The sequence below is a fragment of the Lissotriton helveticus genome, chromosome 8 (assembly GCF_964261635.1).
Source record: "Lissotriton helveticus chromosome 8, aLisHel1.1, whole genome shotgun sequence".
In the NCBI taxonomy this organism is placed as follows: Eukaryota; Metazoa; Chordata; class Amphibia; order Caudata; family Salamandridae; genus Lissotriton; species Lissotriton helveticus.
Genome location: NC_136069.1, coordinates 989,262,770 through 989,278,101, shown reverse-complemented (window position 1 = coordinate 989,278,101; position 15,332 = coordinate 989,262,770). Strand labels below are relative to the sequence as shown.

At 45.6% G+C, this 15,332-nt stretch overlaps 1 protein-coding gene across 1 annotated transcript in view; it reads right to left on the bottom strand.

The window, feature by feature from the left end:
* Positions 1 to 15,332, bottom strand: part of LOC144771843 (omega-amidase NIT2-like) — an 823,895-nt gene that overhangs the window by 304,778 nt on the left and 503,785 nt on the right. Inside the window, exon 5 of the mRNA XM_078656107.1 lies at positions 1,661 to 1,754. Coding sequence (XP_078512233.1) covers positions 1,661 to 1,754 — 94 coding nt within the window. The remainder of the gene's footprint in view (positions 1 to 1,660; positions 1,755 to 15,332) is intronic.

The window sequence follows — 15,332 nt, the reverse complement described above, 5'->3', positions numbered from 1 at the left end:
GCCATGGCTGAATGTGGTATTTTTGTGTTGATATAGTATGTGTACGTTAATCTGCTCTAATGAGTGTGATATAACATTGCTGAATAAAACAAGATTGGATGATTGCCCGTACCATCCTCTGGGTCCATGTTAGATGATGAATGAGTTTCTTTCTTTTTTCCTTCTGGAATAGAATGAGGATTGATTGCATTGGAGGATTTATTTATTTATTTGTTTATAAGATGACGACATGGTCTAAACAAAAAATAAGAAATACTAAAGTCACAAAATGTCCTCCAAAGAGGAGGATACTACTGTGATCGGACAGATATTGAATTTTTTAGACTGCTTTTTTCCCGCTGGTGTTGATGGGATTTGATGTCTGTTGAAATGTATGTGTTACTTTGTTGCTGTAGGTTTTGTTCAAGAAAGAAGAATCATTTTCCCCTCCATGTTTGTAAAAGTCTCTACTTTAATATGTTATTTTTCCTTAATCAGTATGAACAGACAGGAAAGGACCAGCAGACATTGAAAAGAAATATACTGAACCACTAAATTATCATATTAAGACAAGTAAACACTGCGTTGCCCTGCTCTGACAAGTTGATAAAAACAGAATGATTCACCTTTCATCAAGCAGTCTGGGACTGTGCATACTCGAATGTCTAGCAAAATAGTTTGAGGCACCAGGAACCATAAAAAAAAAGTTTTTTCACAAGAGTAGAGGGTGCCCGAGGAAACGGGAGAAGATATGGGGAGCCTGGCAGACTTATAGGGGAGGTAGTGTAGGCATTGTCACTACATGTTGTAAGTTGCTATTGTACTATTGGTTGCACAGAAAAAGAAGATATGGTAATCTGATGTAACTGTTTCCTAATTGTACTGATCACTGAGCAAGTATTAATCAAAAGAACTTTTAAAAAAAAAGTTTTTTCATTTTCTCAGATTTGTAAAAAAATATTTCAAAGATAAATGTTCTCTGGGGGGTGTCCATCCAACATCTGCAGGTGAAGCCAATCTTTTTCCTCATCATTTCCTGGCAGCCATCCTTTCCTAATGCCTATGCATGTGAGATGATGGCCGTAGATCCAACGCAACTCCTCCGCTAAGGTGGAGAAACGTTCCCCCACTGCTGTGTAGCAGTGAAATAAAGGAAAAATAAAATGATAATGACTTGCGTTATTATCATTTAATTTTGTCCTGCTGCAGCAGCTTTGCAGGGTGGTGCTGCTCGGACTACAGGAGCAGGGAGAGTGGTGAGCATACTATGTAAGTGTGCATGAATGTTTGGCCGGCCAACTCGGGCCATCCAAACATTCATGCACACTTTGCATGTTCTCCACGCAGGCTGCATTACATCTGCAGCATCTGAGTGCTGAACCACGGTGCACAGAACAATCACAACGCTACACTGCAGTGTTGTGATTGGCTATGTGAAGGCTGGGTGTGCTTCCTGTTCCGGCCAGAGCGAGTGACTACGGAGGAGAGATACGGTGAGGAAATGGTGAGAAGGTATGTTTTTTCTTTGTCTTTTTACACACGCTTTCCCTCCCCCTCTGTGTCCCCCACCTCTCGCCCCCGATCCAAGCCGGCCGCCACTGCTTAGATCATGCCACAACTATGCGGCACAGCAAATGTCACACATTTAAGTTATAGTAGAAAATGATTCTCTCGTACTCACGTGTGTCAAACACTGAGAAACTGTCTCCTGGACTCATTGTTTCAGACTCCTGACAGCATATTTTCCCAGGAACATTAATATCGAATAAATGAATCTGTGTAACAAATCAGAAACAAGTGTTTATCAGATCAAGCACAAGTGTTTATCAGATCAAGCACTGAAAAAAAAGACAATTTACAAGGTTTTTCATGTAAATGGTCTAGGTTCTTCATATTTTAGGGTAGAGTGCATGAAAACACAGCACCAAGTGTTGTGTTGCATAAGGGCTGGTGCTTAGACCAAGAAAGGTGAAGCCGTTGATGCTTCTAAACATAAAGTAATTTACATGTCATCACATCAGCAAAAGACTTTGGGCCAGATGTAGGTAGCCAAATACCGGTCGGTAACAGCGGAAAACACTGATTTTCCTGAAATTCGGTATTTAAGAGTCGGTATTTACCATGGATTGAAAGCAGATGGTAACCAGGTGCAGGCTACAAAAAAGGGCCCAAAATGCAACAGTGTGACCAGAATGGGGGCATTCTACGTGATAGGAAGGCGGCTATGTCTACAGGCAGCAGGAGAGAGGGTCTGGAGAAGGGAGGAGCAGGTCTACAGGCAGAGGATAACGCTATTTCAACTAACTGAGCCAGAGATACTGCAAAGGTACAGGCTACAGCCCAACACCATCCTGGACTTGATCATGGACCTGCACCCACTTTTGGAACACCCAACCCCAAGGGCGCACGCCATCCCACCCCATGTGCAGGTACTGTGTAGCCTACACCTGCTTGCTTCTGGGAGTTACCAGAGTGTGATTGCTGCGGTAGGTGGGGTGTCCCAGAGCTGCTTGTCCCGTTTCTTCCGCAAGTTCCTAGAGGCCATGATGCAGAGAATGCAGCATTATATCAGCTTCCCTGAAACTCACGCCGAACTGCTCAAGACCAAGACTGACTTTTATCAAATTGCACATTTCCCACCTGTCATCGGCTGTATCGATGGCACCCACATCCCAATATGCCCACCTGCTGCCACAGAGTACATTTACAGAAACAGGAAGTCAACCCACACAATCAATGTACTGGTAATCTGTGATGCCAAGTACATTATCACGGACATAGTGGCTAAGTTCCCAGGAAGTACCCACGACTCCTCATCTTCCAGAACAGTGGGATCTACACACACCTGACAGCGGGGGAATTTGGCGAAGGATACCTGCTAGGTAAAACATTGTGTGACACTCCCTTGATACATATTGCAGATGTATGTGTGCATGTGAGTAATGGCTTTCTCATTTACAAATAGGGAATAGTGCATATGCCGTCCACTCTTTCACCCCGACACCCTACCTCAACCCTTCAACCCCCCAGCCAGAGACGATACAACGTGGCACACAAATCTACTAGGAACATTGTGGAGCGCACCTTTGGGCTGTTAAAACGCAGGTTCCGCTGCCTCCACAAAAGTGGAGGGGCACGGCAGTACTCACCAATCATCTGCTGTAAGATGATTGCAACTTGTGCAATGTTGCACAACCTTGCTACTAAGAAGGGCACCGAGATGGAATTGAGCGACTGTGAGGACCATGATGATGAACATGCACTGCCTGAACCCAACACAGCAGGAGTTGCAACACCAACAGATGGCAGACACAGATGGGCAGAGATCACACGCAACTACTTTTAAGTAAGTAAAGAGACACATCCAGGGGTTCAATGTGAAAGACGTAGTTTAATGGGCACTACGGTAAATGTCAAAAGACACATCTTTCTACTCCAAAGTGTGCCTAGCCTAAGTAGGCGGACACGGGTTACCTCACCCTAACATGTCCTCTGGAGTGTGGGCAGCATTACTGTTTGCGCCCACGCACAACACTGCAGGATGCCTGTGGTTTATTTAATTTCTTATATCGCGCCGGAATCAATCCCGTAAGGGTATCTCCGCGCTTTGCCGCTTTACCAGCCATGAGCATTAGCAGAGTCAGTGAGAGAGATTAATGGGGCTGGAATGCTTCCCGGAAGAGGAGAGTTTTTAATGTTTTTCTAAAGGAGAGATGGTTGGTGGTCATTCTCAAATCTGTTGGAAGCTTATTCCATAAGGCAGGGCCGACTGAGGAGAATGCTCGGTCTCCTTGTCTGGATTTTTTTGTTGCAGGGGGTTTCAGAAGAGCTTGGTTGCTTGAGCGGAGTGACCGGCTAGGTTGATACAGCTCCAGTGATTGAGAGAGATATTTAGGACTATCCCCATATAAGCACTTGTGGACCGTACAGCATATCTTAAAACTGATGCGCTGCCGTATAGGGAGCCAATGCAGTTCATCCAACAAGGGCTTAGAGGGAGTCCTAGCCGGTACACTCATGACCAGTCTAGCCGCAGTATTCTGGACTACCTGCAAACGGCCTACTGCATCTGCTTTTGCTAATGTCAGCAGGCCGTTGCAGTAGTCCAGACGGCTGGTAACCAGGGCCTGTACGAGTGTCCTCCTGTAGATGTCAGGGAGATACGGGAAGACTCGTCTTAGAAGGCCAATGGTATGGAAGCACAGTCCTGCAATGTGGTTGGTATGTTCCTTAAGGGTCAGTTTTTGGTCGATTTTTACCCCTAGATTTTTAACGTGTGGCTTTGATGTTGGAACTGGACCCAAATCCAGCGGCCACCAGTCTGGAGACCACAGAAGACTTGCTCTGCCGAAGAGCATAACCTCTGTTTTTGCAACGTTACATTGGAGGCAATTTGCGGCCATCCAATGTGACACTGCCCTCATACCCTCAGCAAAGTTTTCCTTGACTTTAGGGCCAAGGGAGCTGAAAGGGTAGAGGAGCTGGGTGTCATCAGCGTAGGAGACCGGTGTGAACCCATACTTCCGCACAATCTCAGCAAGGGGGGCCACATATACATTAAACAATGTAGGGCTAAGGCATGAGCCCTGTGGCACCCCCTTCGTGAGCACCCTCGAGGTGGAGCAGTGCACCCTCGAGGTGGAGTGTACATTGGCTGTTGAGCCAGGGCCTGTAGTTTGTAGGCTGCTGCTCCTCCTAATGTCCTGTATAGGGGTGCTGCTCCTGCGAGTGGTGTCATCAGTGTCACCTACACCTTCATCTCCTGTGTTGGCTGACTGGTTTGTCAGCAGCACTTCCATCGCTGTTGTAGCTCTCCCCATCCCCCTGGTAAGATCTGTGCAGCAGTGCACTAGCCCCTCCTGCATTGCAACAGAACGGCGACATAACAGGGAAGTTGCTGTTGCAAGACGGTTCATGGCCTTTGTTTGATGTTGCATGCACTGCCTCTCCCTGCGCCTCTGTGTGCGGTCTTCATACAGTTCATCACAAAGTGACATCACGCACTGGGACATGTCCCTCTCCCCATCTGCCATGTCCCTCATGCTATCCGCCATTGAGGAGATTCCCCGGTTCATGTTTTCCATGTTACTGTTCAGGTGGCACATTTGTGTGTGTACTGCAGTAATTGCTTTTGCCTGCAGGTGCTGCACCTTGACCATCGTGGACTCCAGCCCACAGAAGACCTCGTCACCATGGCCACTTGTGCTTCCCTCCCGGACACTGCGGTGTCTTGCGCCTCTGTGCACAGATACAGGAGTGGACGGAAGACCAGCAATGTTTGCCTCCACTGGCTCATTTTGATTCCCCCCCTCCCTTTCCTTATCAGAGGAGGTTTGAAGGATTTGTAGCGGGGGAACATCATGCCTGTAGCGGGGGAACATCATGCGTCCTGGGCCTGAAGACTTCCGACACCTCTGAGGCTGCTGATGGAGAATGTGTTTGTGGGTCCTGCTGTGGAGAGTCATAGAGCAGAGGCGATGATGGATGTTGTATGGTGCCTGCCTCTGATGTGGCAGCTGCATGTGTACTGGGTGCTGGAGGTGTTACAGTGCCCGGCCCTGCACTCCTGGATCCTTCCTCACTCGTCTCCCTTTGGGGTGCCCTCTTCTCCCTCTCCTGCACAGTCTGGCGCGATGACTCTCCTGTGGACAGATATGTACAATGGCTTAGTGGTGCTTTCACCGTGTATTTCTATATTAAATCACAATTCAGTCACACAATTCCATTGGCCAGAACTGCCTCTAAATGTAGTGTGTGGCATGCCTGACATTATTTCATGATGATTGGACTGATGTATGTTGAAATGACTACCACTCCCACGATGCATTGCTGGTGGATGCAAAATCCTGTACTGGAGTGTAAAACACACAGCCACATTGGGGAGGGAGACAGGCAAGGGGGGGGAAATATGGACATGTCACTTACCTTTTTTTGATGCAGCTCGGGCTGAGCGGTCAGCATCACCAATCCCAAATATGCTCTCTGGCTCCAGGGTGGACTCCACTAGCTGTTCTAGATCTGTAAGGGCAGGTGCCCTGTTCCTTCCTCCACCTGTAACATTGGCCTCTTTTCTCTGTAAAGCCAACTTCTTCTTCGTGATGATCCGCAGATCATACCATCTTTTCTTTAGGTCATCCACTTCTCTTGTTGTCACCCCTATGGCGTTCACCTTAGCCTGAATACCCAGCCAGGTATTCCTCTTCACAGCCTCTGCTACCTGCAGAGACTGTCTTCCAAACAGCTGGGTGTGGTGTTTTACCACCTCCTCCACCAACACCTGCAGTTCACCTATGCTGAACTTCAGTTTTCTTTTCCTGTCAGCACCTTCCCTCTGGGAGTCTTGTGAATCCAACCTGCACTTCTGCACAGCTCAGCTCAGAACAGCCAGTCAGTTGCTCACAGCTCTCCTGGATATTCAGTTAGTCTGCACCTGCATGGGTGTGGCCACTTCCTGCTTGTGGGGTGGATGCACAGGATTGGTTGGTTCCTCTGTTGCTTGGTTGAGGGGTGGGGTGGGGGCACGTGATTGGTTATTAGCTCAATTGCTTGTTTTTCGAATCTCTGATTCGATATTTACCAAAATCGGTAAATACCGATTCGGTAATTTCCATTAATTTCTATGGGCATCCAGGCCCATAGGGATGAATGGGAATTACCGAATCGGTATTTACCGAATCGGTATTTACCGATTCGGTATTTACCGATTCGGTAAATACCGAATCGGAGATTCCGAATTTTACCGATTTGGTAATTTTTACCGATTTTTTTCCTACAGACCATTATCCATTTCTAAAATACCGAATCGGTAAAATTCGGTATTTTACAATCGGTAAAAAAGATTTACCTACATCTGGCCCTCTGACTCCCCGTATCTATTGGTAGAAATAAATGTGTTTCTCCATAGTCTGCAACTATTCCATGGTCACCAACGCCACGTCTGAGGTAAATAACATCTGGGCTGGCGCAACTCCATTGCTCCTGCTGGGCAAGGACCATTGTACGCAAGTGCCTCAACAGAATGTGGCAGTTACTCACTTCTCAGAGACACAGACATTTCCAAGTGCAGCTGATGGTACTTCCTTCTCTGCTACACAGAGAGCAGGAAACAGTTACAATAAAGTAGCTTTGTGAGAAAGGTCCAAGTCAGGTGGTGACTGATGGACGTCAGATGTTGAATAAGAAGAGACCTGGTGATTTACATTTTTAATGGACCAGAAAGGAACGAGGTGACATTAGGCCAGAGGCGTGGAGTATGGAGAAACCTAGAACTTTATCTGTCCTTTGTGGGTGGGAAGGAAGTGCAGGGTGTATAGCAGAGATGGGAGAGCAGCATGGGAAGGCCTTGTTCATTTTAGCTTGCATATTTCTGTCCTCCAGTGATACTCGCCCTCACCCAGTCCACTATCTAACGAACATTGTGCTCACAGTGCAAAGTATATTTTGTGATAGGGTGAAGCAGTCTATAACAGTCAACTAGGATTCTGTTATGGATGGTTATGTCATATAATGTTTGTAACACAAGGAATTACCGGTCTTATTGGCACTGAAGGGAAAGAAAGATTCTGATGAAGCATGATTTTAGCAAAATAATCTTGCTTGATCAAATCTGCTCATAACTGTTATTAACAAAATAAGGACTAATGATGTGACTTTTAATAATTAGGTACACAGGGATATTTCAAGGTATGACGTGGAAATATGCAAGAATGGCACAAGATGTTTGGTAAAATAAAAAGCTGAATTAGCTGAAATGCTTAACATGCTGAAAGCATAAGAATTCCATGAAGTGTTTTGTTTTTTTACAATGTTATGGGAGAGAGACATAAATAAATATGCATTTAAAATTATGCAACTAGAAATAGGAAATATTAACATATGGAAAACGCTTGTAGAAAATGTTTTGTAAAATATTAATCCTAGTTGCACAACAAGAGAAAACCAAATCTTATTAATAGTTTGATTATTAAAAAGAAGATTATAACTATGGAATTAATTATGATATTGAATCCTTATTTATTATTTATTTATATGTTTCTTTCTTTTCATAAAATATTAATCCGTTTGTTTTATTTCCCCAGAAAATTATGAATTATGTTCTCTATGAAGGTCTTAAAAACCCTGCTAGTTTTAATTTCCTTTCCTCATGTAGGCCACAAAAGAATGTATCTTGTCCTTGATTATTTCTAAAAGGCTGATTTATTTGTTTAGCTGTACGTAGCGTATCTCTAGGTTTTTCTTTCCGTATGATTATACTATTTCTTACCATGAATAATTGCGTCAACTAATGTTGCAAGCTGATGTGGAAAGTGGCAAGGACATGGAAAAGGAATACAATTGTTCTTCCTGCTTTCAAACGCGATGATGACATCTATTCTAACAAAGAACATTGACAACAAAATCCAGATGCACTAACTGGGACGATGATCACCTCATCTTTTGCACCAATCAAGTTGCGTGAAATATATAAAAATGTAACTTTAGATGGATAGAACTTTTAAGCTTTTGGGTATAGTTATTACAATGAGAATAGAACTTAGCAGTAGCTGTTTCTATGAGATGAGAGCCTTGCTGCTTTACTCTCTATGCTACTCTGGCTGGCTATATTCTTTGCAAATCATGAGTGAGACTTTCCTGATTTATCTTGCACTTCATCAGCTGGTGATGTTGCTTAAGCTATACCTTTTCAGCCGAAGGGTTAGCTATTTCTCACTATTGCACGCTGTGTATTAGTTTCCTCTGATCCAGGTTCGTATGAAAACTGTATTGCATACTGAATTGCAATGTCATATTCTTTGTTTCTCTCTCTCACTCTCCCCTCTTGATGCTGTTAATTGACTAATGATGTATTTGCCAAATGAACTGTATTTCTTTATTGTGAATTTACCTAAAATATTTTAATTAACACAAGCTATGATTTTTCCTATGTAACAGTGTATTGACCATTAATATGTTGAAATAATTAGATAAAAGAAACTATTCAATGTTTAGATACATGTATATTGAGAATACTGTTGTTGAATAGGCTTTTCCTTCATTATAGAGCCTCATGAGGGAATAGCATCCATCTCTTTATTATTGAGTCCCAATTAGCTTTACCAAAGATCTTTCGGAAGACCTGATATATGTAAGTGGTTATTGAGTTACCATGGGCCCAAACCTTTAGTTATAGAAAAATTCCTGATTATAATAAATTAGGGATATAATGAATGATTATAGAAAATGTTACACCGTTCCCGCTGCATCAATTCTAATGTCCGAGAAATAGTCTAACTTCCAAAAGACTACTCAAATGCTGCAGAGAAGAGTGTGGGTTTAAGAGACTTGATAAAACCTCTGTCAGAACGTCTTATTTGGGCTCCCAAGGCTAGACAAAGTATATGCAGCCAGATTCATCAATGTCCCGATTTGCGAGTCCATAATAGTGATTATTAAGGAATCGCTATTAATGACTCGCAAAACGGGATTCATGTAGGAATCGCAATATTATTTGCGATTCCTACAGCTTCCTTATTTGCGATTAGCAAATTGCTAATCGCATATAAGGAATGACTCCCCATTCATTCCTATGGGCCTAAAGTCCCATAGGAATGAATGGGGAGTCATTCCTTATTTGCGATTAGCAATTTGCTAATCGCAAATAAGGATGCGATTTCAAGGGTGCCAGGGGTGTCCAAAGGACACCCTGTAGCCCCCCTGAAATGTAATTGTAGACTGATGTTGCGCACACACATGTCCAAAGGACATGTGTGTGTGTAACATACAACTTAGAAAAATGCAGTAAAGTGCATTTTTCAAAGTTTTCGCTATTTACCACAAAGTCAGACTTCGCGGTAAATAGCGGCCAAAAATAGCGATTTCGCAATTCAAAAATGGTTCATGAATTGCATTTATGGAATCTCAATGAGAGATTCCTTAAATGCAATTCCTCGCAATTTAGCGATGAATCCCAAATGCAAAAATTGAGCTCGCAAAGGGCCAGATTCTCAGAATCTGGCCCTTTGCGAGCCGATTTTACAATGATGAATCTGGCTGATGATCTAATTGCTTGTCCAAGTTGACATGGGGCCACACATAAGAGACTCCTTCCACCATCATAAATTACGCAAGAAGCTGAAGACCTGGCTTTTCGAGTAGTCTCACTAGGCCCTATGTCTGACTAAACTCGCACCTGCTCAACACCAAGATAACCTCCCAGGTGACAGTGTGCTCTACAAATCTGCATAACATACCATAACTGCAGGAGGCTAGCACATAAAGTCCTAGAAAACGAGGTGACGGTGCATGATTGCCTAGGCAAAAATCATGCTAGGAATGGCAGCCTATGAGGACCCTTGTTATTGGGATTACACAACAGGCTGGGTCCTTTTGGAAGGGAGGAGAGGGAGAAAGAAAGCAAGACAGTAAACAGGCAGCATGAAAAATGGCAGAGAGAGTGGAAATGGTGAAGACTGATCAGAATAAGTCACGCAGTGGCTTTAGATGGCAAAGGAAAATGATAGATGAATTATATCCTGTGAAGTGCAATACAAGAGGATGCTTACCTGGCAAGCTCGATCACCTAACAAACCTTCCTCAACTCCTCTTGTCACAGCAGGCTAATACAATGAGCTGCTGAAATGCGAAACAGGTCTAGGTGGGACCTAATTTGAAAAGTTTGGCTTTGGTGCAGTCTGAAAGAGGAAAAGCAAGAGGAGAGGGTGGTCGCGTGTAAAAGGTAATGGAAAAGTGGAGACCTATTGTTATCCGTAATATGCTTGAAACATGTTATCATCAGGACTTATTCCCTTCCCACCATCCATCCTAGTCAAGCCCTGGATAGCCTGTCCAGGGGACAGAAAACAATTTACCTTTAAAGTATACGTCCAGCATAGAGAGCAAATGAAGCAAGGACACTCAAATAGCACTGAAACCCTGATGCCATTCAACAATTAGAATTCCAAATTGCTACCTGGAGGTGATATGAAGGGTGCAGGATTTTTAGAACTTTCAAATGCAAGGCCGATCAGGACTGGGGTTAGACTGCTTTCTTTCCCTCCCATCTTTCCGGCATGTAGTGAGAACACCTATATCCTAGGAGTTCCCATCTCTGCCAAATCAAAGTCAAATCTCTTTGACTTTGATTCAAGTCAGATACTTTTGAGAGACATAAGTGAAAACATCCATATAAAACTTATATGACTCTCCAGATGAGGCTGAAAGATGCTTGGAAAGCCTCATCTTGGATAGGAGGCAGGAGTGGGAATGGGGAAATTGGTGTGGTTCTTAAAGCCTCATATGCCCACTACCATTCACTTTGACTTCAGGGCACAATTGATATTTTTCCAGTAGAGCATGATTGTTACTCTTAAGTGACCACAGGAGACAGCTCTAACCATGGGATAGAATGACGTAGAGTGGCTGGTACCATTAAAAATAGGTGTGTCTCAACAGCGTCTGGAGGTTGCCTGCGCTGCAGGAGATTTAACCAGGTCAAAGGAGAGAATGTAAGGATTGAAGAATGCAGGGGTTACAATGGAACCTGGTATAGTATTCCAAGACAATCATGGGTCTGTAGCTTGTTTGGGCATATCCTCAGAAAATGGTGTATTGAGCTGAGATTGCTCCACATGGCATGACAACCAGTTGCTGAGTGCAAGCCCTTATTAGCACACTGCTCGGTACTCCTTAGTCCCATCAATGAAGAAGCTAAGGGACCTCCATGGTCCAGCCGGTGTAACTCTCCACTTCCTTAAAGGCATGTGGTGGAGCATGATGGGCCTCCAGCACACAAAAGGGTAGCACCACTTGCAAAGGGAAAAGATGCACAAATCGTGAGTACCAACTTGTCAGGGAAGAAGGCAGTATTCGGGATGAAGTGGCAATGACAGTAGCTCACTGATGTGACATGCAGATGCGATTACGCTGAGAGTTAGTGTAGTGAAGACCGAAATCTGCCTGCATACATTGCTATGTTAGCATAAGCGCATTACAAGTTTAAACGCCATTTTGCCACTTTGCCGCTTTTGCACACAACACTACATGTATCTGTTGTTGTAAGTTAACCTGCTTGATTTTCTTCACATGAGAACGGTCTGCTTTCCACATCCCTAGACTTACAAGGCAGCCACAGTCTGTACAGTTTGTGCTCCCAGCGTCATGGTCAAATAACAATGTATGCTGTTGATTCAGGGTGATCGGCCCACGCTCTAAACATAACATGCACCCAGCTGCAAGAAGCTGAAATTCGAGTACCTTTAATATTAAACTGCATGCATGTTTGCGGGAACTTGGAGAAAAACTATCCATTGACAAGAGAGCTTGCTGATCCTTTGATGTGATTCACCTAAGCTGATCTTTGAGGTATGGGGTTCCCCGTTGAAACCTAGAGACCTTCTATTATTATAAAACCTAGCTTCGAGCAAGGGGAGGGTGGTACACAAGGCGCTATATGACTTGTTTCCACCATCAGTATAATATGATCTCTCCCTTTGTGTTCTATGGAATTGTAGCAATGCTGATTGTTTTATTTCTAATCATATGCCTGCTTATGTTGGCTAAAATACTGCATCTTTGAGCACCTAGTTAAAATAAACATTTTAAATGTTACCGTGTCTCTGATTACTCACATTGTGGACTTGTATGAGAATATAAACAAAAGAGTGTTCTTTATTCCCACCATTCCTGAGAGTATTCTAAGTCGCTTGTTCTGGGTTGTCTAATATTTGGTAGCTTCGCGGTAGGATGGAGAACAAATGAGACACTGATGTTAGTTGGATAGGGGTTCTGGTTACTGAGGGGAGTTTCTCGTACACCAAAAGTCACTAAGGTCCTGGTTTCCTGCACACAGTTCTGTGCAAAGACAGAATCCCCGCAACATGGCGCACCTAATGTTTAGTCTTATATTCAAGACTCTTTTGTAGTTAGCGCTTCTCTTAGTCCACAACACCCTCACTTCTGTTTCCGGTAGACTGTTGTGATGGATTAACCTACCTATACGGATTAAATATAGGTTTATTCAAGCTTGAGATTTAAAAAGGTTCACATTTTTGAGTTACTACCTGTTAGACCTGTCAGCCCTAGGGTGGTCTTACCCTGTTTTTTTGCCTTTTTGCCTAATTTTTGTCACCATCTTATTGTTGGACCTAGGTCTCTGGGTGCCTTACCACTGCCAAACAGTGCTGAGGTGCAGGTGCTCTCTCCTAATAACATGGCTGCCACATGCCCCTGCTACTGCGGAGTGGCCATTGAACACACACGCACCAGTAGTTAGGAGCAGGCTGGGACATCCTGATACTGTATCTTTGCCGTCCCGCCTTTTTGTCCCATCGACCGACATGTGAAAGCTCCTGGAACCTTCCAGCCAAGGGAGGAGTTATGTTTTGTCGCCTTTACAGGAGGGTCACCTGACCTAGGGTTATAAGAGGAAAGGAGGGAAACCTGACTAGTCAGTTGGGGCACCACTGGACCTGGGGGAACGTCTGCCAGAGTATAGGTGGTTGGGCCTTTGGGGGAACCTACACTACTGAGACTGACTGAGCTTAGGCCCTGCTGTACCCAAGATAGCTGAGGGACTCCACCTGCCTGCTGGCCTTGCCCAGTCAGGGGGAGACAAGGGGACCAACTCCAGTGTGCTGCAGGGAACCTGCCTGCCAACTCAACCCCCCTCCTTCCCCCAAGAACCTGTAAACCTGAGATCTGCCATCTACTACCAGCGCTGAGGCTAGGAAGTGCTGAGAACCCCCCAAGGTAAGCGCCGTGCCAACTAAGCGCTATATTGAAAGAACTGGCCTCATGCTGTGAGCGCTGGGCTAATTGGCGCTGCCCTGAAGAGATGGACCGTATCCTGTGAGAGCTCAGACTGTGCCAGTCTGCCATTGCTTGCTGGCGCTGCTGCAGGAGGAACCAAGGCCCTGCGTGTGTCCGCATTGCTAAGCTCTGTGTCATTAAAGCGCTAATTGCCCACATCACCGCCGCAGCCCAGGACTTGAATGAACTGCTGCTGTACCCCCTGCCTGTCAAGATTCACAAGCGCTGTGTGAATAATCACGCTGCAGGCCCCCAATCACCGCCGCAGCCCCGGGTACCTGCAAGTTAGTGCCGTGTCAGGAAGCACGCTGCAGCAGACATCATAGCTGAGGCCCGGGCGCCGTGAATCCTGAGGCGCTACCTGTGTCTCGAGCCCATGAGTATGCCTTTGGTTATGGCGCAGCCGCTAAACGTGCCGTGGGCCCGAAAATCACCGCCGCGGCCCTGGCGCCTCGTAGGAAGTACCCGCTCTGGCCCAGAAGTCCTCGCAGCGACCCCCAAAGCCTGGGAGGGCCGCCGCAGTAGCTGGGAAGGCTGCGCTGGGCCAGCGAAGACAGTAAGGGCGGCGTCACATGACTGGGGTGCCGGCCAGCCGCACCCCTCTGGAAGCCGCACTGCCATTGGACGAGGCGGCCACACCCCCTGAAAGCAGCGTACTCATTGGCGGGTGCAGGCGCGCCCCCCCAGGGACGTGCTCCGATTGGCTGTGAGGCTGGGAATGAGCTGGGAAGCACGAGGCCAGTCCAGGCCTCAGCGTGGGGGATCCGAGAAGAGTGTGAGCCCCCCTGCCTCTCCGGGCCCGGCTGAGAATGAATGAAGATCCGGAGTGGAGGCACAGAACAGCGAGGGTCTCACCGAGGCCGAAGCAACAAGGTAAATCCCCGGGGGAGGGCGGAAACACCGGTGGGAAAGCAGGGCTGCCGAGGAGCCAAGTCGAATCAGAGTGGCAGCCCCATGACTGCCCCTCCCCTCAGGAGACTGCAACCGGGCGCCGGAGGCCCCGTTAACCCCCACCCTGTGAGAACTGCCAAGGGCTGGGCCGGACTGGGCATGGGAGTGCCGTGATTAGTGACGTTCTGTAACCCGACTTAACCCTTGCATAGGGACTGTTCTCTATTCTGGTTAGAGTGCCCCTACATAGGAAACGTTGTGCCTGATGTTTGTATGATACTCAGGTCTAGGAAATGCCACTTGATTGATTCCCATGTGTAGGAAATGTTTTGATGCTTTCTTCATGCTCCCAAGGTGTTGCCCCATTGCGGAGGTGCAGTGGGGAGTTTACCTGTATTAATGTTGCAGAAGAGATGTTGCCTATGATGTCCCTGAATACTGAAAGCATTACTGTTTTTTTTGTTTGAATTTTTTTATTGGGTTTTTACAATTTTGATGGTTCTGTGACTCAGTACATCAGTGCATAGAAAAATCAACAAAGCCATATGAATTTGCAGCACCCATGTGGACATCAACAAACGTTTCAATGTTTCGGTTTGCCTGAGCTGGTTAGAATACATTCCAATGGTTCACTATGGGAGATCTAAATAACCCGTGGTGTTGGACTGTCATTGGGG